The sequence below is a fragment of the Candidozyma auris genome, chromosome 4, assembly GCF_003013715.1.
Source record: "Candidozyma auris chromosome 4, complete sequence".
Taxonomy (NCBI): Eukaryota; Fungi; Ascomycota; class Pichiomycetes; order Serinales; family Metschnikowiaceae; genus Candidozyma; species Candidozyma auris.
The window spans coordinates 32,522-53,583 of NC_072815.1; the positions used below are offsets into that span (position 1 = coordinate 32,522).

The 21,062-nt window shown below is 43.8% G+C and overlaps 6 protein-coding genes across 6 annotated transcripts; 3 read left to right on the forward strand and 3 right to left on the reverse strand. All coding sequences in view use genetic code 12, as the record gives it.

The window, feature by feature from the left end:
- Positions 1 to 151: 151 nt before the first annotated feature.
- CJI96_0003692 (GTPase-activating protein RGD2) lies at positions 152 to 2,734 on the reverse strand (the record flags this gene model as incomplete). Its single annotated transcript, XM_029036935.2, has 1 exon — positions 152 to 2,734. One exon carries the CDS (start codon positions 2,732 to 2,734, stop codon positions 152 to 154), a length of 2,583 nt encoding a protein of 860 aa, XP_028887991.2.
- Positions 2,735 to 4,999: 2,265 nt separating this feature from the next.
- Positions 5,000 to 5,794, forward strand: CJI96_0003693 (uncharacterized protein; the record flags this gene model as incomplete). The annotated part of the gene is made up of 1 exon (XM_029036936.2): positions 5,000 to 5,794. The coding sequence occupies one exon, from the start codon at positions 5,000 to 5,002 to the stop codon at positions 5,792 to 5,794; it is 795 nt and encodes a 264-aa protein (XP_028887992.2).
- Positions 5,795 to 5,832: 38 nt separating this feature from the next.
- CJI96_0003694 (uncharacterized protein) lies at positions 5,833 to 7,611 on the reverse strand (the record flags this gene model as incomplete). Its single annotated transcript, XM_029036937.2, has 1 exon — positions 5,833 to 7,611. One exon carries the CDS (start codon positions 7,609 to 7,611, stop codon positions 5,833 to 5,835), a length of 1,779 nt encoding a protein of 592 aa, XP_028887993.2.
- Positions 7,612 to 8,693: 1,082 nt separating this feature from the next.
- On the forward strand, positions 8,694 to 9,527 carry ECI1 (dodecenoyl-CoA isomerase; the record flags this gene model as incomplete). Its single annotated transcript, XM_029036938.2, has 1 exon — positions 8,694 to 9,527. The coding sequence occupies one exon, from the start codon at positions 8,694 to 8,696 to the stop codon at positions 9,525 to 9,527; it is 834 nt and encodes a 277-aa protein (XP_028887994.1).
- A 112-nt stretch (positions 9,528 to 9,639) lies between these two features.
- CJI96_0003696 (uncharacterized protein) lies at positions 9,640 to 11,955 on the forward strand (the record flags this gene model as incomplete). The annotated part of the gene is made up of 1 exon (XM_029036939.2): positions 9,640 to 11,955. The coding sequence occupies one exon, from the start codon at positions 9,640 to 9,642 to the stop codon at positions 11,953 to 11,955; it is 2,316 nt and encodes a 771-aa protein (XP_028887995.2).
- Positions 11,956 to 11,983: 28 nt separating this feature from the next.
- Positions 11,984 to 19,258, reverse strand: PRP8 (U4/U6-U5 snRNP complex subunit PRP8; the record flags this gene model as incomplete). The annotated part of the gene is made up of 1 exon (XM_054702145.1): positions 11,984 to 19,258. The coding sequence occupies one exon, from the start codon at positions 19,256 to 19,258 to the stop codon at positions 11,984 to 11,986; it is 7,275 nt and encodes a 2,424-aa protein (XP_054558120.1).
- Positions 19,259 to 21,062: the final 1,804 nt, after the last annotated feature.

Below are 21,062 nucleotides of genomic sequence, written 5' to 3' on the forward strand. Positions count from 1 at the left end.
ACTTGCAAGTGATTGTGGTATGAGGAGTGCATTGTTCTTCGTGATGTGGAGTAATCGTCTAATCAACCACGACATCCTTTCGTCCATGTGCAAAGTATTTAGAAACGTCGCAGTGAATTCTTATCTTGTGTTATAAATGATGGTCGTGGATTTACTCGACAACGATAACGTCGTCATTGTTCTTCTTGGGGGACCTCGATTTTGGAGGTACCAAGGGAGGAGCGTCCTCCTCATCTTTAGAAAGACTCTGGCGACCCGATTCCGTCTCTGATGCGGCGGAAGCGAACTCCGATGAGTCGGAAGATTGTGTTCTAGAGAGTTTTTTGGCCGTCTTTTGATTTGATGTTGGCTTTTCCGTCAAGAGGCTATTAAGCTTCTTCTTGTTGGGAGATGTTGACCGCTTCAAGCCCTTCGTAGTCTTGGTGGGGGTTTTGGGTGGCTCCGAATTTGAACCTTGGGCGTTATTCTCCTTGTTTTCATCACTTTCTTTCTCGTGTGTTGCTTTACTCACTGCTCTCTTCAATCGACTCTCTAATCTCGATTTGGACGAGGCGACAACAGCCGCCTTTGGTGTCGATGATTCTGCTTTGCTCAGCTTATGCTTGGAGCCGTCTCTCAGAACACTGGATTTGTTTGAGCTCCTTCTTCTCAACTCACCAAAAATCGTATCCTTATGCTTGAAAAGATCCTCGATGAAGTGCTGCTGGAGCAACTCAGTGGCAGCACTGTGAGAAATTCGACTGTCGGACAAGCCACTTCCATCCTCCTTTGGTCTTAAGAGTAGAGAGCCGAATTCTTTACAAATCCTTCCTCTTAATTCTGACCCTAGAGTTTTGTTTTTTGAGCCAATGATGTTGACGAGACGGTTGAAGTGAGTCAAAATGGCATCTAGAGTGGCCAAGTTGCTCACAGGTAGTTCAGAGATAGTATTCTGCAAGCCATTAACTCTAGTTTTTTCGATGTTTTCATCGTCACTGCCGACTGGATAGCTCAGATATAAAGTCTTAATCAAGTCGAAGTAGCTGTGAGGAACAATCGAGTCCGGTAATTCGAGGAAGTAGAGCTTGAACACATTGGTGATGACAATTGGATCTGATGCCTTCAAAACCTCTTGTATCTTTGACATTTCAGTAAGCTCATTGAGTTGGAAACGAACCTTGTGCACTTTGGATAAGTGCACAGGATGAGTCCACAAGTTGGTTCTCTCATCATCATCCTTGAGTTCGGGGTACACATTATCAAGGTACGAAAGAATGCCTTGCACCAAAAGAGGAACGGCCTTTCTATCGAGTCTTGCTTTCACATTGAGATCGACACCGAACGTCTGTTTGATATTTGAGTTGTAGTAATTGTCGTAAAGCGTCACCTTTGGATCAAACTTGCCGGTGGCGTAGTTCTCTATGAGGAATTTGAGATCATTGACTGGATTGATAGTCTCCTCCACCACGTACATTTCCTCGGAAACTTGCTTCATGGAAGTTACTCTGTTGGAGAATGTGGAAACAAAATCGAACATGACCTTTTTGATTGCTTTCATACGATCGAGCTCGCACTTGTGCATGAACGTCAAGTGGTCCATAACAATTTCCTCAAACTCGCACCTTAGCCTATCGAGCTCTTTGGTGGTTTGGAAGTACTGTAAGTCAAGCGTGTCTACTTCCTTGACGAGCTTTGCGTATTGAGATCTGTCATTGTAGTCCACTGTTGTAACACCCATGGCCTGTTTGACGTCATCAAAATAGTCAGCGAAATGGTTTGCACGGCTGCTCAGGGAGCTGATTGGATCGTAGTTAGCTGATTTCTTAGATTGGGAAAGATCAAATTCGAAAAGCTTCGTTATCTCGAATACAATAGGCTTCCACTGATAATAGAATTGAGACGAGTTTATGAAGTTCTTCAGAGCACTCATGGAGCCAATGAGACGAATAAAACCGTTGTCGAGAAGATCCTGGCCAAACTGCTCAGCACGGTCGATGCTGCCCTTGTAATCTTCCAAATTGTCCAAGACCCATTGTGTTATCTTGCTTCCAGTTGAGACGTTGTAGTAAGTTCCCAAGATCGGAACCTTGTGTGAGGTCAACTCAATATTCGAAAGAATGCTTGATAAGAGGACCTTGGCGTCTTTACGGTCACATGGCTTGTTGTCAAAAAAATAGGTCTCATCATCCTCATACCCTTGTTCTTCCTGAATGGACTGCTCACTCAACGATGTGTTTTGCGCCTCTTCAAGCATTTCCTCTAGCTCTTCCTCGGGATAGTGGGCCTTGAAGTCTTCAAGCATTCTGCACTTATTGAAATACTTCTTCTGCAACTTCTCTAAGCTAGTTTTTGCAGATTTGAAAGCTTTGTACTTATCCAGAACCACCAGTTCAGAGTAAGCAACCCTCTGTTCGTGCTCAGAACACCACTTCAGAAATGGCTCCAACACCAACGTCTTGATGCTCCCCGCAATCTCCAAGTGAAGCAGGCCCTGCTTGGCGAAATTCTCGTTTATCTTTTCGTACCCGTTTTTGATTGTAGATACATAGTCGTTGTCTGTGTGTCTCTTGCTGGATTTCCTTACTGACACGCCCATATTGGTCAACTGGCTACCGTAAGCATGTTCAGCGTCCATTCTTTTGGTGAACAATTGGATGAAGTCATCGTTTTCCTTGATACCTTCGTAGAGTTCATTGAAGAGCGTCTCGAAGCCCAGATGGTAGTCGTGGGACCAGAAGCGCTCGGCGAATGACATGTCCAACTTTAAGTAGACTGGTTCCTTAGTGAATAAATAGAAAGCTTCTACAACGCGGGTATCACTGGAGAATGTTTTCGTCACGTGCCGCAAGTGGGACTTGGGCCACTGCTGTCACTGCTTGGCCACTAGCCAGCCAAGTTAAAGCTTCATGGTAGAGCAAGACTTTTGGCAATTTTCTCTCAATTAATTGAGGCCGTGAAGTGTGTTTCATGATATTTGCAGCTCAGGCATTCTTCAAAGTGGACATGATGAATAATTTCCTAAGTGGGAGCAAACGGCTGCGAAATGACGCAAGGAAGAATGTGGGACTAGTCAAGGCGACACAGTGCTTGACGTAGGTATATATGAAAGAATGGAGCATTCAAACTATGATTCTGTCAAATTTCGGTACTTTCAATTGTTTATCTCTTTTTTCATTATCGTTTCATTACTGTGCCTTGCTTGTTGAATGCTTGTTCCTCAACTACCTGTTCACGAGGCTATAACTCGTTACCGTGTTGTTAGGTTCGCACATAATACCTCTTGACGCACTTAATTCTCTAGGCCAAAAATCGGTGCTAGCGTACTCTAGATACTTATATAAATTTGATAACCACAGTCGTACGGCTCTTAGACCGGTACGGCAAGATCAAGTCCGTGCATGTGACTCTCCCTTCTTACAATTTTTCGTGGTCCTTACAAGTAGAACAACATAATCCTCAAGCTCATTTGTGAAATCCTGAATCTCTTCCTTTGACAAAAACGATTGTGCCTTTTTGACACATTCGATTGATTGACCTCGTTATCCGTTTTGACCCATAAGATGCAGCTTTTGTAACTCTGGAGCACGCAAGAACTTCCCTTTAATATATCAGACAGACTGTTTGGACCGTGATGAAGCCACAATGATGAGATTGCCGGCCTGACCACGGACTGAAAATTGGAGCTACGGCGCGTTGTCCCTCAACTATATACCTTTAGAACCCGCTAGTAACTAGTTAATAATAGGGAATAAAGTACCACCTAAGCTCACTCGTGCTAACCTACCATCGACTTAATAGGTTAGCGGTGGAAAATTCATTGCTATAATTCTCCATTGTACATGTCATATACTATTTGAATGGATCAAAAAAATCCTTCAATTTCCGTTTATTAAAGGAGCAAAATACTCACGAATGGCGTATTTATGGCATTTTTGTTTGAGATAGAAGATCCATCTTAGCTTGACAATTCTCTACTGCTCATAGAGTAAGGCGTAAATCAAAATACATGTCTGCAAAGGTAAGGAGGAGCATCAGGATGAGGACAACTGCTTTGAAATCATAATAAGTTTCCTTGATGATCTAGGTACCCTTGGATGTCATTGTGACCCGTCCTCTTATTTCAAAATTCCATTGGGTCACTACTAACTGAGAACCTATTGAACTTTTTAATGTTTTGCCTCTAAAAAGCACTTTTATATAGTGAAGTAGTCACCAAGAAAACGTAAATCTCTTTTGTAAGGTGCACTACGCTGACCCACTTTGTTGAAATATCAAATCATAGGAGTCCTAAAGCTACTTCCTTAGGGTAAAGTACTTGCCAGACCAACTATGGCATCGTATTCAAGTGTTTCTCGTGTGATACAACATTGGTTGGTTAAGCCCCGAAATTAATGGCTTCGAATGCTTTCAATGTCCATATACTTAAAAATTGTGTACTTTTACCGGAATCAACTCTATGACGCCGAACCAATAAACATTAACGAGAAATCAAAGCCACAATAGGCGTACCAGTCCTTTTGATACTTCCAAGTCACTAGTACGATGTGTGTATGAAGTCCCCAGTGAGCGATGCGAGTAGATAATGTTCTGTTAATTCGAAAATTTATTTCTTGACTAACAGCCTACCTCGATCGTCTTCTGAATCACATCTTCACAAGCTTATGTCTTCACAATTCACTGTGCTTTAGACTGCCCTGGTTAACAGGCATCGCGTTTTAAGGAGTCGCGACAGACGCGCACATCTCTCCAGTTTGCAAAGTTTCTTCACTTCTGTCTTCTACAACGAAGAAATAAAAACGTCTTCAAAAATCAGAATTCCACAAAATCCTCGGGAAAACTACCGAAGTCAATTGCAAAGGCATCAAACACGTGAAAATTTTCGATATTGGGTTAATAATCCTTCCCTGGGGTCCCCTTCCACTTACAGAGTCCAAATCCTCATCCACGCTAGAGGTACTGGTGCTCACTTCAACCACGTCTTCACTGATCCTTGTTACAACTTTCATCACCACCACTTGCCATGATTCCGCCTTCGACGCCGCCACGAAAAACTGTGGCCATGCAGCCTGTGACGCCTTCTTCGTCGAGGTGCCACAAAAAACATTCCCGATCTCGCCCTGCCACGTCTCCCTTCCTCACGCCTCGAAGTTCTAGAAAGCACGCTGCAGACGTGATCATTCCGTCTCCCAAGAACCCGCTTGTAAACTTTCTACCCACGCCGCTGACGGTTGGGCGTGGACGGAAAAACTTGAACTTTGGCGTGGCGATACCGCCCTCGTCGAAATCGAGAAACCTCACGGCTGCTCTTGAGGCACTCAGTGAGCCAAAGGAGGCTCTTCCTGTTGAGCAACCAGCAACCTCACCTCCAAGGCCTTCGACTCCTGAGCAGCAGATCGTGCACGAGGCGTCAACACCTTGCAGCTCGGGCTTGGGTATTTTACATTCTGACGACAGCAGCATTCAAGTTGTGGATGTGGGCTTTCTCAAACGCATACCTCGTAAGAAACTTCCGAACCCATTTCTAGAGCTGGACTCGTCAAGGCCCACAAGTGTAAGGAGTGATGTCGATTTAGCCACTCAGATGGAGCTTGTCAATCACAGAACGGGAGAGAGAAAGGTGCGTACGTTGCTGGAGGAGCAACGGAAATTCAAGCCTCGCAAGCTAGATTTCACGCTGGCAGTGAAACAACCGGTGAAGGTGAACTATAATGTGACTAATAAGTTTGTTACTAAGAACATGGGAAAGGCGTTTACTTTGGAGGACACTAACAAGCTGGGCTTCAGTATTTTCAGTGATGGCGACTCATCTAGTTAGCAAATGTAACGAAACGAATTATTTATTAACAATAAACGCTACGCCTCGCGATATTTCTTGATATTGTCCCACGCCAAAGAATTGGCGTTGGGTAGTTTGACAACTTCGATCTGATTGAGCACCTCGGGCATCTGCTTGTCGGGATACGTGGCCAAGTATCTAATAGGCTTGCTAATTTGCGACACTGGGTCCGCCAGGTCTCCACGTAGCTCAAGAGGCAACTTTTGCATTATCTCCACATGGTCTGTAGGTAAGGTGAACCTCTCAGTTAAGTTAGGCTTTGTGAGTTCGGCAAGTTCCTTGGATGGCTGCGGTGGCAATCCTCCCAGTGCTTCGGCTTCTTCCCTTGCTTTCTTGAATTCCGCAAGCAATTCTTCCTTTCTCTTCATTTGTCTTGTTTCCTTTTCTATCAGGTAAAGTTTTTCGAAATCGATCATGCGGAACTTATAGTAGCTTGCCCATGTTTCCTGAGACACTTCCCTGTAAGAATTGGCAAGAACATTAAATAAAACAGTACTGTGAAGCACTTCCAAGTTAGTGAAGTCTTCAGTGAATTGACGTTGCCGGTTCACCACAACCTCGAGGTTTTCAGGAGAATAGCATTCATGTATCAACCCCTTGACAGGACGATTGAATCTCCTTTTCATTGGTTTTCGGACTTTATGCGCGGGTAGATGAGTTACCGCATTTGAAGATGGGGCGTTCTCCTTGCTGAACATCCGTATCTTATTGATTTTATTCACCAAAGCAGCGTCCTTATAGTTACCCGATCCTGGCCCTCTATAGGATTTGTAGTAGTAATACTTGGAATGGAGGGCTTCTTGATCATTGTTCAAAAGTAGCTGCTGCACCTGCTTGGATACCTTGTGGTCAGCAAATTTTAGCTGCAACTTGCCAAGGTGTGGTCGCTGAGCGTTTAAAAGGGCTGCCTGTTGCATCGAGTTCATCAGTCCACTCGTCACAAAATAGTTGGGAACTCTACATAGAGGGCCCACCAGAAACTCTGGAATTGTGCCATTTCCGGGAAGAATATTCTCAGAAACGTCAAGAGAGTTTGGGTCGACACTTCCCACCTGACGCTTAGACCTTCCTAGAGGTTTCCTGCCAGAGTCTCCTTTCTCGTTGACATCAGCATCGGTACCTGGGTTGAAGTTAGCGTAGTTATTGTTTCTGATGATAAGCTCACGCTCCAGAGCGCTAAGTGAACTTCCGTAGACCCTCTTATAGGTTCCCTCATGTTTGTAGACCTGCAACTTCGTGAGGGGAGTCAAAGTAAGGAAAGTAGCGTGATCTTTTCGTAGGGAAGATTCCACATGTCCGTACAGAGGGAAGACCTGGGAGACGGTAATATGGTCCTCGTCGTTGGCTGGTATCATGAGTTTTTCAGGAGATTCGGTATTTTGCACGATCGAATCCTCTCCTACCAAGACATCGACATTCTCAATTATTGAATATAGGAATCGAAATGGTATGTAGAATTGTTGCTTGTCAGCGTCATTTGATGAAAGTAAGCCTTCCGCAAGAAGCAGCTCATTAAGCGATTGTGTTGTCTTGAACAAAAAGTCAGATTTAGGAATTCCCGATTTTTTGACGATCCTAGCAATGAGTTGATACGAACTGGGGTAATTCCATAATTTGGCTAGCAGCTTCACTAGAACATATTCGGTTTTGTTCAACACAAAGTAGTCTACTCTGAAGGGAAACGACGAGGAGAAGTCCTTCTCCTGAGGCGGCGTGAAAGCCACTGGAATCTTGGATCGAGAAAATCCATGCTCATTTGTTGCGCCCCTGGCACGAACCACACTGACTGAAGCCATGATGTTTATGGTCTGTTGAGCGTCAAGATTATAGCCAGCCCGGCTTTATCACGTGCATAAGATCACATGAAACCTACTCACGTCGGCTCTAGTAAATGGGCCTTCATTCACTTCAAAAACTAAAAGTAATAATAAAAAGTGTCAGTCTTTACTAAGATGCTAATCAAGTCTTTATGAGATATCTCATAGACGTGGTGTGGAGAAGACAAAGTTCCCGTAGGTTTATTGACTAGAAGAGGATCCCGTTGCAGCCATCCCCACAGCTGACCAACAAGACTAGCACTAGTATTACATACATGTATGAGTGTCATCAATCGAATCAAAAAGTCAAGAATATCATAGAGCCTTATTGTGCGAACATTTCCGAGGATAGATAAGATAGTCCTCCCAGTCGAGCATAAATCTAATAAAGACATTAAGACAATGTAGGGTAGAATAATAACAAACGAGGAATCTTGTAGATTTGAACTAGTCTTGATTAGAGGGTCATGAAAGCGCTACAAATGGTAATTGCCAAACGTTACACTCTTTTTGGTCTGAGTGAAACCACATTCCTCTGTGAACATCTCACAAGTACTAGTCAAAGTTCACAAAGTCACCGAAATGATGCAGATTGCTCTAGAATCGTGATATCTGAACCTTCGCACTCGCAAAGACACCCATCTCCGAGTCTACGACTTTCTGCTCCTCACTAATCAACTTGTCTCGTGCAACCCACAAGCTATCTCCTAAAGGACCCTTTCGCAGCCAATTACGTGCATACTCGGATACAGCCATGGGAGACGCCGAAGATAAATGGTCATAGAAAAGTCAAAAAATCGTATTGAAAATAGCCTTGGAAAGTAAAGTAGTTATATCAAGAAATCCGATGATCTCATCCGGGAAGGGTTCTCCTCTGTTTTCGATTTTTCCTCTTTCTTTCCAAGGCGTTTTCCGCGACCTCGGTTGTTGCATCCAGATACCCCACAGAAGTAGCACATGAAGGTGCGATATATAAACCCACAGTGGAGCCTCACCACAAATTCCGGACTGCTTCTTTTTTTTTTTTGTTTCCAAGTCCACCCCCTAAATCTTCACCAAACATGTCCGACGACGAGTACACTGATATCCTTTACGAGGTGAGAGACAGAATCACTACCATCACCATCAACTTGGACTCCAAGTTGAACGCCTTGAACGGGCCCCAGTACCTTCAGCTCGCCAAGTTCATCGACCAGGCTGACAAGGAGGAGGACACCGTGGTGACGATTCTCCAGGCAAAGGGTCGTTACTTCTCGGCAGGTGCAAATGTAAGAGACATTTCCGTGGCGAACGCGGACCCCTCAGAGATCTTCTCCCATGAGTTCTGGCTCAAAAATTTCACCGGCAGAAACGTCTACTTGACCGACTTGTTGCATAACCACTCCAAGGTGTTGGTTTGTGCGCTCAACGGACCTGTCATTGGCTTGTCGGCTGCCATTGTTGCCTTGTGTGACTTGGTGTACGTGAACGATGAGAACACCGCCTACATGTTGACTCCCTTCTCCAACTTGGGGTTGGTCGCCGAAGGAGCCACCTCCGCCACGCTTTTCTTGAGATTGGGCTGGTCCAAGTCTGCTGAGGCGTTGTTGTTTGCCAAGCCCATCCCAGGTTCCGAGCTCAACAGGTTGGGTTTTTTCAACGGCACTTTCACCGGTAAAGGCTTGACCACCGACCAGTTCAACGAGGAGGTGCACAAGTTGGTCTTGTCCAAGTTCGAAGGCTTGTACGAACCCTCGATCTTTGCCAACAAGGCGTTGCTCAGACACAACCGTGACCAGCTTATCAACAGCGCCAACGCCAGAGAGTCCATCATTGGCTTCAACAGATGGATCGAGGGCATTCCTCAGCAAAGATTTGTGCAGATCGCCAACAAGGAGATCAAGCACAAGCTCTAAGTATTTAAATTTATTTATCTAGACATTTGGTGTATACTGTCTTAATGTAAGGTAGAAAGTATCAAGTATCAAGCACTGCGCGAACGTTTCATCCTCAACTACTACTCATGCTATGTCCTTCAACCTTCCGTGCCCGAGCCTTGTAGGGCTTATTCTTGTTGCCTCGACCCACAATGGCCCGCATTTCTCCTTCAGCTATCCTCCTGAATTGTCCAACGAGGATCTCTTTCGCACAAAGTCTGTTTCTGAAGATCAGCTCAACGATGAAGACTACATTCAAGACGACCAGTCAGAGGACAGTCTAGATGAGATTGCCTTAGACGGTATCCATCCAAACTCCTATTTGGTGACTAAAAAAGATATCTTGACGGTCCTTGATAAACAGGAGAGACTCAAGAAAGACTCTGGTGCTGATGCAAACTCCTTCTCCAGCGCTTTCAACTGCACTGGAAGAGCCTCTTTACGGCAAGTAACATCCAATTCGAGCAAAGGGTCTTCAGCAAAAGTTTCTGAAGACTCAAACAAGGTATTGGGGTTCGAGCGGGAGTATCTCAGTGAGATGCTCTGCCCTCCTCGTCTGATGTGCAATAGCCGTTTTGAGGTGATGATTGAAAATCGGGTGTTTTTGGGGCTTCCAATTCACATCGACGCTAACGGTTGTTGGAGACCGGGAAAGCAGCCGAAAAGTCGAAACAAGCCTGCTGACGAAACCAACGACAATGGGGATGAAAGCCTGTCCACAAATGCAATGTCGATGTTTCATTTGGTTTTTGTTCTCAATCCCCCAAAAATTGAACGAAACTATAGAATTGATGAGATGTTTTACTACGTCACTTCAAAGTTGTCTCTTGTGCTACGGTACGAGCAGCTGAAGCGAGACTACGTGTGGAATCAGATTCGGCTCATCCTGAAGTCCAGAGAAGAGTGGAGATCACAGGCTTCCCTTCAAAACACCCTTCTTTCTGACTACCTCATATCAAAGCTGTCTCTTTGCAAGCTCATGGCTGATTGCTACGAGTCAATTTCGACGAGCAAGATCGCCACCCTTACCATAAACAACAAACGCAAATCATTTCAAATACCAACTAAAATGGAATTCTCGTCATTGCCCGACTCCACGGTTCCATATATACCGGGATCATACCTATCTTCCACTGCAAATATGCTCTCATCTACAGGATTAGTTAATTTGGGCGAAACTACTAGGTACCACGACAAGGGCCTCATGAACTTACTTTTGGATGGAAGGCTCAATTCAGGCAATTATGCAGCAGCTGATGAGGTTAATTCACTGGACAACGAGGAAGCAAATGCCACCTCGTATGAAGATGTGATATATTTTGCCTTGTTACTTTTGGACAGCCCTGAGGTGATCATCAAGGACATCAAGGCTGAACCGCAAAGTCAGCTAGCAAAGTTTATTCGGGTTATTAGGCCCACTGACTCGCTCCTTAAACTCACAAATAGGATGAGGGCAGCTAATCTGTCCATCAACATCTCGCATATTAAATCATTTGCATTTCAATTAATTTACTGGAGAAAAGCAAGAATTATACCACCTATTAATTCGAAGGCAATTTACATAGTATCACCGATGGCGCCGTTGGAGACCAACTACAGAAGAGATGTCAAACTTTTTAAAGCAAAATTTTCAACGCTTCCTTCGCTTCCTCTGTTCTTGAAGTTGCTTTCTACAAGGTCAAAGAAGCCAAAGCAATTTGCAAGCATTATACCTTCCCGAGATCATAAAGAATTGTATCTTTCAGCTTTAGCGTGGCTAATTCGGTATGGCTATGTGACACAATTGCACACCTACATATGGCTCAAAATACCCAGAAAAGTCAAGATGAGGGTTGAAGAAGAGTTGGAAACCGAGGTAGACAAGTCAAAACGGAGAAAACTGATGGAGGAACCCAAAAATGAAAGTATAGTCGACAACAAAGTCGATAATAAAGTCGATAACAAAGTCGATGACAAAGTCGATAACAAAGTTGATAACATAGTCGATAACAAAGTCGATAACAAAGTCGATAACAAAGTTGATGATAAAGTCGACGAAAATGTCGACAAAAAGGATGACGCAATCGTCTCGTCGTCACCGAGTAGAGCAACAAATACAAAAGGTGGCCTGAGCTATTTGGATGAAGAGGTTGAAAAATTTGACATCGTTCTTGAGGAAGAGGACGACACCATCTTGGTGGATCCTGGAAGGGCTTCAAGTCTTGAAAGAAGATGGATTAACCGGGTAATCTATGATGAGTGTAAACTCTCACCGGAATTGACAACGATATTCTTTAAGCTTCTCAAGTACATGAATGGGAAAAACTCCCTAGAGCTTTTGTTGCTTAAAGAAAACGTCTCTCGAGTAGAGTTGAGAAAATTACTTTTGGCCATAGAGGACTACATCATTTCAGTCAGGCACTGGTAACGATTAGCTTTTATTTTATTGAACGTCTTCATGCAAAATTATTCTCTTGCGTAGCTTCAAGCTCATTTCCTTCAATTTCATTGAAGAGACTGAAGTGAAGAGGGCGATGCGATTCATGATAGAATGGAAGCGGGATATCAATCACCAAGTCGAATGTACCAGCGGGGTCCCAAACCGGACCAATGAAAGCATAATTCCAAATTTTGTCGTCAGGAACCAAGAATGTGCCTGTTATGCGATCCGACATGATGAGCTGCTTCTTATCACTGAACGTCGGACTGAAGCCTGCTGGAGCATTCGATATCATGTCTTTGTTTGTAGCTCCCCATTCGTAACCCTCCTTCTTCAATCCGAATGCAGTTAATGTCACCGATCCTGGCGTTAGTGACACAGTCAACGTGATCATACGTGGGTTCCATACATCCTCATTCTGTGAGTAGAATTTAGCAAGAGTGGTGACATCAACGGGACTGAGCATGTCAAGATTATGATTTTGAGTGTGAATCCATCCCAAAAGCTCAAGGTCTTTGAGATATTCATGTTGGGATTTGTCGTAGATCATTTTCGGAAACTGAATCGAGTGGGAGTTTCCAAGCTGTGGAACGATGGCTATAGCTTTGATCTCCTTGATTTGATCATTATCAGACGGGGAGGACCCGTATACAAATGCTCCGATCTGAGTTCTGGTATCCGAAATCTGTACAAACTTCTTAAGGATATTCTTTGGCATGACATAAGTGAAACTCTCGTCATCCTCAAAACTTTCAGAAGAGACATATATGTTCTTTGTACGCAGATGTAAATTACCCGCAGCAATGGCTCGACTTTGCCATTCATTTCTGGAGCTAAATGCCAGCTGTTCATAATTAGTAGTGGTAACAGTCGTGATTTCCTCTCCATGCACATTCTGAGTCTTTGTCTTCAAGGCGGTGAGTTGTTGATTTGCGTTGGCGCTGTCAGGATCTTCCCTGTTGGCATTCTCAAAGTCCGCAATTTGTTGTCTTCTAGCAGAAGGAGCCTTGATTTCCTGACCCAAGATTAAGTCACGCACCTCTGACTGTGTCAACGATTGTACATTAACATTGTTCTTTTTAGCATAGTCGTTCAAGATCAAATCTCTCAACTGTGTCTCAACGTCAATCCATTGTTCATCTGACAATGATGGCCATATGTGATTACTTTGAGTCACCACGCTAGCATCAGGGCGAAGAATCATATTTGTTCTCTCCTGATTTATACCTAGAGCACGTAAAAGCAAAATGGTCCTCGAGAAAGCTGTGTATGATGATATGCTTTCGAGCCAGTCGTCGTAAAAGTTGAACAACACCATCTGAGGCTCAGTTGCATTCATCACAACATCAGACAATTTGTCAATCTTGAGAGATGCGGCGAAAGGCAATTGAAGTTCTGAGGAACGAATGCTGATATTAGGATGATCTAACATATGCACCTCAAGAGGATCAAGCATTCCCTTCCTACTAGCGATCAACTGCTTTGGTTGTTCTTCTCGAGGCAATGATCTCACTAATGCAGCAACCTCTTCTGCCGTCTTCCATTTCGCCAATTGTCCTAGTCTCTTTTGACCCGCCCACACTGAGACGTGAATAATTTTCAAAAACAACTGCCCTGTTTTTGGATTGAGAATGAATACAGCACCATTGACGGGTTTTGTCGTCATATTGCCTTCAATTGTTCGGTGAATCGTGACTCTGTAAACGTTGGTATCGTCGATGAAGAGCTGGGTTTCGTCGTTAAACAATTCTCCATAATTTGACGAATTCAACAAAGCAACTTGAGGCTGTGACTGATACAACTGAAGCCCCTTCCTGATACGCTCGCGCAAGACGTAAAGAGCAGGATTGGCCTTCATGATCTCCTTCATTGCATTTTGCATAAGTGGCTTTAAGCCGCTAAACCAATTCCCATAAATATCGTAAACATTGTAAGCAAGGTCAACACCTACCATTGCACCCGTTGGGGAGGGGTAACTGCTAGTACTATCGGTCGTGTAGTCCAAGAACTTTGCACGAGTGTATCTAGATATATCATGTGAATCGTAGTCACCAAATCTCAACTGAACGTCTATCCAATACTTTGTAGCGGTGGCACTATCAAGAGAGTCATTTTTATCATGTAATAAAGACGGACGTGAAACATTCCACTTGTAAGTGCTTGTCAAGACAATATCAGCACAAGATGAATTCATCCTGTAAGATTTCCTTGGATGAATTGCCTGCTTCTCCACTGAGTCCACGTGTAAGATCTCGAGCTCCTTGTCAAGTACCTGGCAGATGTCTTGTACCAAACTTTCATGAATTTTTTGCCACAAATGAGCTCTAAAAATTTGAATCAAAGATATCTTCAACGTTGGTATCTTACCATGAAGGAAGATACCCGTTAAATCAAGTTGAACGAGGAAACCAACGTATACATTTGCTCTGTTGATGGTTGGGGACCACCAAAGAGTGAACCGACGGTTAGGAATTTGACTCAATCCCGAACGTTGGGCGTTGGTCAATTTCTTGAACTTCAAGGAATCCTCAAAACCGGAGGCTTTTTCCCAAAACAAACCTTCCCAAGAGTCAAAACCGGTTCCTTTGAACAAGGTATGCTCAAGAATCGTATCAATCCCGCCAAGAGCTTGGATGACATCTGTTCTGTAGGAGGCTAAGTTCCACAACTTACCATCATGATGACTGTTGGTCCACCAAAATGGATTGGCACGGGTCAATGAGAAGCTCTTAAATTCTCTTCGGACACGATGTCCCTTGTCATATGCAAGTGTTTGTCTATCTTTTTGAAACAAAGTACTGATTCTCGGTAAGCCACGATCCCAGCTGGCCTCCATATCTTCGAATGTAATTCTGCGATTTTGCTCCGCAGCTTCTTGCCTCTTGATTGCGTACTCAGCCCAGACCCTTTGAGAATCCAAGAACTCATTCTCCCATGTTGTCATGTACCTAAAAATTGTAGGTATCATTCTTTCTTCTTGATGACTCATTCCAGCACGGAAATGTGTTATGCCCGTATCAGTTTGCTTCGACCATTTGAGGTCCGAGGCAGGAATCAATATGTGAGAGGCACTCAACATACCAAGTCCTCCCAACTCCTTGGGCGTGTAGAATACAGCTGGAGGGAAACGTGAAGGCATCTTGGAATTCAAACCCATCTTCACTCTGTTCTGGATTTTCGTCTCACACTTAACGAGGACATCAAGGAGCGGTTCCGTAGCAACGATAGCTTCTCTATAGTAGGCAAACAAAGAAATAAGAGCAGTATTCCATTTTGCAGCAACCTTCGTGAATGTCGCAGACCCAGAGGACATAAGAATTTGTCTAATTCTATTTTGGAATTTGTCAACCTCCTTTTGTGATACCTTAAGATAAGCCTTGGCTGTACGTTCTTTGGTTGTGTGATTGACTAGATCCCACACTCCTTCTTGTGACGACTGATCCTCAGTCATGCGAACCTTAGGTAGTATTCGTACTTCGAATCCACACATGGAGAAAAGCAAATTCGGATTCTCCGGAGAGTATACTGAGGCATAGGATTCGGTCCAATCCATCTTAGCAAGAGTGGTAGGAACTCTATTGGATACCTCCCAGAACACGGCCTTCCCCAAATTGACATCTGATCGCATAAGGCGCATTCTGGAGTCTCTTGGCCAACATTTATGGTTATTGTAGCCAATAATGTTGGAATTGTTTGGGTCGGGATTTTCGTCCAAGAAATCAGATACCAAACCCTCAGCATCTTCATTATCGAATCTAAAGAAGATATGAATTTTATCCATATATCTGCAATACATTCTGATCGGATTTGCCTTCTCTGTCTCGACATCCTTGAAACTAAGGAAAGCGTTTGGTTGCTGAACAGGACCGGCAATCTCAGAAGCCCTATCTAAGCCAAGAATCAACAAATCGATCGCCAAACAGTAGTATTGAAAAACAAAAGAGGAAAAATGCAACCCGCGAACCAAACCAAGCTGATTGACGTGATTCATGTCCTTGTAGGACAATGAGACATTATTCTTCGACGTGATATAGTCAGCAATATTGGGATCAACAATCAATCGAAGTAACCTGTTAAGCAATGTGAAGTCAACATTTTCTGCGACTTTTTGAAGCGACGTCTCCAACATGACATTACTTTGTCCATGCGAAGTGTCCCACACGTCCTCCAAATTATTGATGCCTTGACACCATTTGTAAACGAGTAAAGGCGGTATTTCATCATCAGAAGGCTTAACCCAATTTGGGAAGAGCTGCCTTTTCTCCGCCTCGTACCAAAGGTACTGATCCAAGTAGGCATCGGTGATTTTCTCCAATGGATCAACGGTATAGACAGGAGACAAATGATCATAATGATCGACCAATTCCAAACCGACCTCTTTGAAGATTCGCTGAGTCAAAAGGTATTTCTTGATTCGAGCTAGGCATTCATTAGGGTTGTCGTAAGACTGCTCTATCAAAGCAAGTTCCTCCCTTTGAGCTGAGTTAAGTCTTGCATTAGCATTGAAGTTCTCCTTGAGGTTTTCTAGAGCCAAAACAAGAAGCTTCGTGTCATGCTTGTACGAAATTGGAGGGAACGGAATGGGGTTGAACTTTCGACTTTCTAACCACTGTATCATTGTCTGGAAGACAATGACAGCTTGATCGGGAGTGATGTAGGGGCCATCTTTGGAAAATTTTTGTTGTCTCTCCTGTTCGTTCTTTATCCAGAGCCTAGTGAGACGTCCGAGGTTTTTCTTCACCATAGACTTTTCAACAGTGGCACCCCGCATGATCTTGTCACGATTGTAATGGGCAATTGAAATCCATCCATCTGCTTTTGCTTTGATGTAGTGCTCAATAATCTTCTCAATCGGTTCAGGCAAACCCGGAACTTTCCATGGTATATTTGCCTTCCAACATCTCCATGCTTCACTTAGATGCTGTAAAATTAATGCGGATTTATTCTGTTTTAAACCTTCCGGTATCATATCCAAGATGTCATGCATAACCTGCGCTCTCAACTCTAAATCGTAGTACGAGTCTATTCTCTGCTTTGTGACAGTCTTTGCAACATCGTTACTACGCCTACCTTCAAATTGACGGGCGAGTAAATTACCTAACCACCTCTCCAACATAGGTATTGTGCCCCTGATAAAGGATAACCAGACCCTCCAAGCAGGTTGCCAAAATCCACAACCAGGGCCCTTGCCTATGGATGTGTTAAAATTTGAGTAAACAACATGCTTCAAATCTTTGCAAGCACGTATTTGATGCATAACTTTGTACTTGTAACGGTATATGCCCGTGAGCTGACCAACGTGGTTCAAAGTGTAGTAGATACCATCAGCTAATTGGAAAGCATCCACATTACCTAATCTAAATTGAACATGTGAATCCACGATAATCTTGACAATCCTCAATAGCTCTCGAATGAGGTGGAATGCGTGTCCAAATCTCGACTTTTTCCTTTCTTTTGTAGTCAACGTCTTGGTGGGCTTAAGATTAAAGTTGTAGTCAAGATGTAGATAAGTTAGACCACGCTTATGCAATAATAAATTAAGCATATTGTGACCTTGTCTGCAAAGTTGAAGACCAGCTTCGACCCAGTCGATGTTAGTTTGCTGAAAATATTTTGTATTTTTCAAACTTTTGAGCAAGCTCACTTTCTTTCTGTTCGCCAGTGTCAGTCTCTTGCTAGAACCTGGTGGGTTCCTAAGCTCGTTGTGAACATATCCCTTTAGAAGCTTCTGGTAGGATACGCGTACTTTAATAGGAACGTCTCGTGGAGGTCTCTCCTTGTACCAAGCTTTCACAAGAGCAACATCTTGTGCTCTCACCGTCGCAGAGGAGCGGCGATTGAATGGATAAGGTGCCCACCATAGCTGGAGAGCGTCAGCTGTGTGTGTTGGTTCCAATGGCAAGGGAATATCTGCATCTTCTTTTTCGTCATACGTCGATGACATGAGGGGGGCGAATCCCTCTGGTAATTGAATCTCATCGAGATCAAAATCTTGAAGATCAGCTTCAGCCTTTTCGATTGAAAATTTGTGTGGCTCGATCGGATTGTAATCTCTCGAGAAAAAGAACCCAGGTCTTTCTCCTTCCTCAACCTCTTTCTTAGGGATGGTACGAATATTGTCATGGTACCACGGCACCTCAACGTTTTTAACAAATGAGTTATACAAGTATGGGAACGCAACCCTATACTCGGTTTTGACGGGAACTCTGAATATGATTCTATCAATGGCATTAAATTCCGTGAAATCCTCGAGATCTTTATTATTGACTTTGTCTTTGAATAAAGGCTCGAATTTGGGTCCACCCGGGACTACAACATTCAAGCTTTTAGCAGTGAAAAAAGCCTCCTTGTTGAAGAGGTAGTAATAATTTGGATCAGTAACATGCGGTAGAATTGGTCTTGACATGCGGTAGAGAGAAGCCATGGTAGGGATATCCAATTTCCAAAATCTGTACGATTCTCCATTCACACTGCCACCTTCGTTATCCTCGAACGGTCTCTCATCATATAAGATGTCTGCAACGGCCGAGTAGTCTACATTATCATCGGTGTCCAACTGGATAGCCTCAGGAGGAGTGACGTCTTCTAGATTCTCTGACCAGTCAATTGGAGGCTCATCATCATCAAAGGGGGGAAACCGCATTCTTTTGAAGCGCCTTCTGTCTCGCTTCTCTCGTCTCATCATTGTCCATGCAGCAGCCCACTGGGCGGTGTACACAGGCTCTATAACTCTGGGGACTTCATCCACGAACGTAATGGCGCCTGTTATATGGTAAAGTACAGAAACTTCCTTTTCTTGCTCCCACGGTTGGGGCATGTTTTCTAGAAGCTTAAGAATCGCGTGAGGCATATACTTCAACGAGCCCAAATGGGACCTCTTATCCAGAGCAACTTTCTTTGAGGATAGGTCTCCGTGATCAAGCATAATCTTTCGTAGATGCTCAGGTGGCATTTGAGCTTTTTGGGGTCTCACAATTCCTCCCTTCTTTTTGGTGGAGGTGCTATCTCTGAACTTGAGTTTCTGGTGTTGAAGCCAGTCTCTCTTTCTGACTTCAAGCTGCTCTTTATTTGAGGTGGTCAGAGAAAAATTCACCTTTTGTATCTTTCGTGGCCGCTCCTCCGCAATTGGTGGAGGAGGCGGAGGCCTTGATGCTGCTGGAGGCGGTCTGGGAGGTCCATTTCGTATACTTGCTGGAGGCGGAGGCGGAGGGGGCGGGGCACGTGCCGAATTCCCATTCCTACCACCTCTGCCTGGCGGAGGAGGGGGCGGAGGGGGTGCTTTTGGAGGCATAGCGGGCTGTAAGCAAGTTGTTTTAGTGTACTTACTATTATCGTTAGTAGTGGTATCTGAGATGCTCATCTACTATTGGTGCACGGGTGTCAGAGCGGGACAACCAAATGTCGAGAGAAATGCTACAATCTGTTATAGACCTCGAGGGTAATATGCATGCCACATCATCTGCATCAAAGTGGAGTCTCCCTTTAAATAAAATCGCTTGTCTCAACTTGATTATGAGATAGACTCCCATAGCAAGAGCAAATGAATAACGTTTAGTATAACCCATGAGCATATTTGGATCGATTCCTAAGTTTTGGTGTTATCAATGTCTCTGCTTTGCAGCCAAGGCCTCAGGCAGAGCGCCTATTCTCGAACTTGTTTTATAGATGGTGACACCCCTTATCATCGAAGAGAACTCACAATCCCATTCTATCTTACCCATGAGAAGGACTATTCGATATGGATCTATAAGCTTATCAAAGAGATCAGTAAAGTTGTTGGCTACAACAACAGACATTTTTTCGTGAAGAATCTTAAGAATGAAGAGTTGGCCCTTGAGTTTATCAAGGATCTCTCTGAGGAGCCACAAAACCTACTCAATAATATGAAAGGAATGGCAATCGAAGTGGTAATTAAGGGTGTCGACTCAAACTTTTGCGGGGGTGTTAGTGACATGTTGGACATTTTCAGATATTCCGTTATAATTGTACCAAGTTTCGTGGGGAAGATTTTGTTGATTACCTTTCCGCTTGGTCGACGAAGCTCATCAAACTTATATCCAACCACACCACAGACTCAGAAGCATACTTTGAACTTTTGACATGTAATGGGTTTCTGAATGATGAAGTCGTTATTATGATGCTGATCAGCCTCGAGAAGTATTGTCCCAAAGGAGTTGTTAAGAATACTTTAAACAGTTGGGCGTTACAGAAGTCGATAGGGTCATCAAAGTCAACGGAGAGAACCATCTGAATTTTCTTACAATGAAACCTTCGAATCTTAATACCTCATCGTGGTAACCCCACGAAATATCTATGACTTCCTTAGTCTCAACATCATAGATACCTAGCAAAGCGGTTTTTCGAACGTATCTACATCATGCTGTTTACCTGGCTTTGCTGCGTCATTTTCACATCAGGCTCTGGGCTGCAGACTGAAAATTATACTTTGCGGTTACCATATTCGGTCCATTTCAAGTTCTCGACAACTCTTCTCTCGGCTACACGACCATTGACGAAGACTTCAAGCATAAGGTCATGGGGAAGGAAGGGCCTGGTCTTCTGACTGATAAAATTACTAATAAGCCGAAGGCTTAATGTCCACGTGAACTTGAACTCAAGGATGATAATCACAAGAGATGAGCACAAAGATGGCAAGAAGGGTAAGAACCTGGGTGCGGGTTGTCATAATAACGAACACCCAAAGGCCGGCCCAGTATTTCTGTTGTTTTTTCTATGTAGACTAAGTCAAAATCTGTTAAGTAAAGTCTTTACTAATGCTCATGTTAATGGATGATTTACCCATGTCAAGGACTGCTTAGTAGTGCTGTGGACCACACGAACTTTTCGCAGCCATTATATCACAGAGTCGCTCCCTGGTAATCACAATAACTCGCCAAGGAAAAAAATATGGGTTATTGAGCAATTTGAGTGAGTTGAAATTAACAACGTGTGTCAATAATTCAAAGTGGGCGAACATGACGGCTGATTCTTTTATCCTCTCTATCGTCACTAAGAAACTACGAGTACTGAGGGATCCGCGAAACGAGATCACATTCACTTCGCTACTCGCTCACACTACCACATCCTACCCTTTG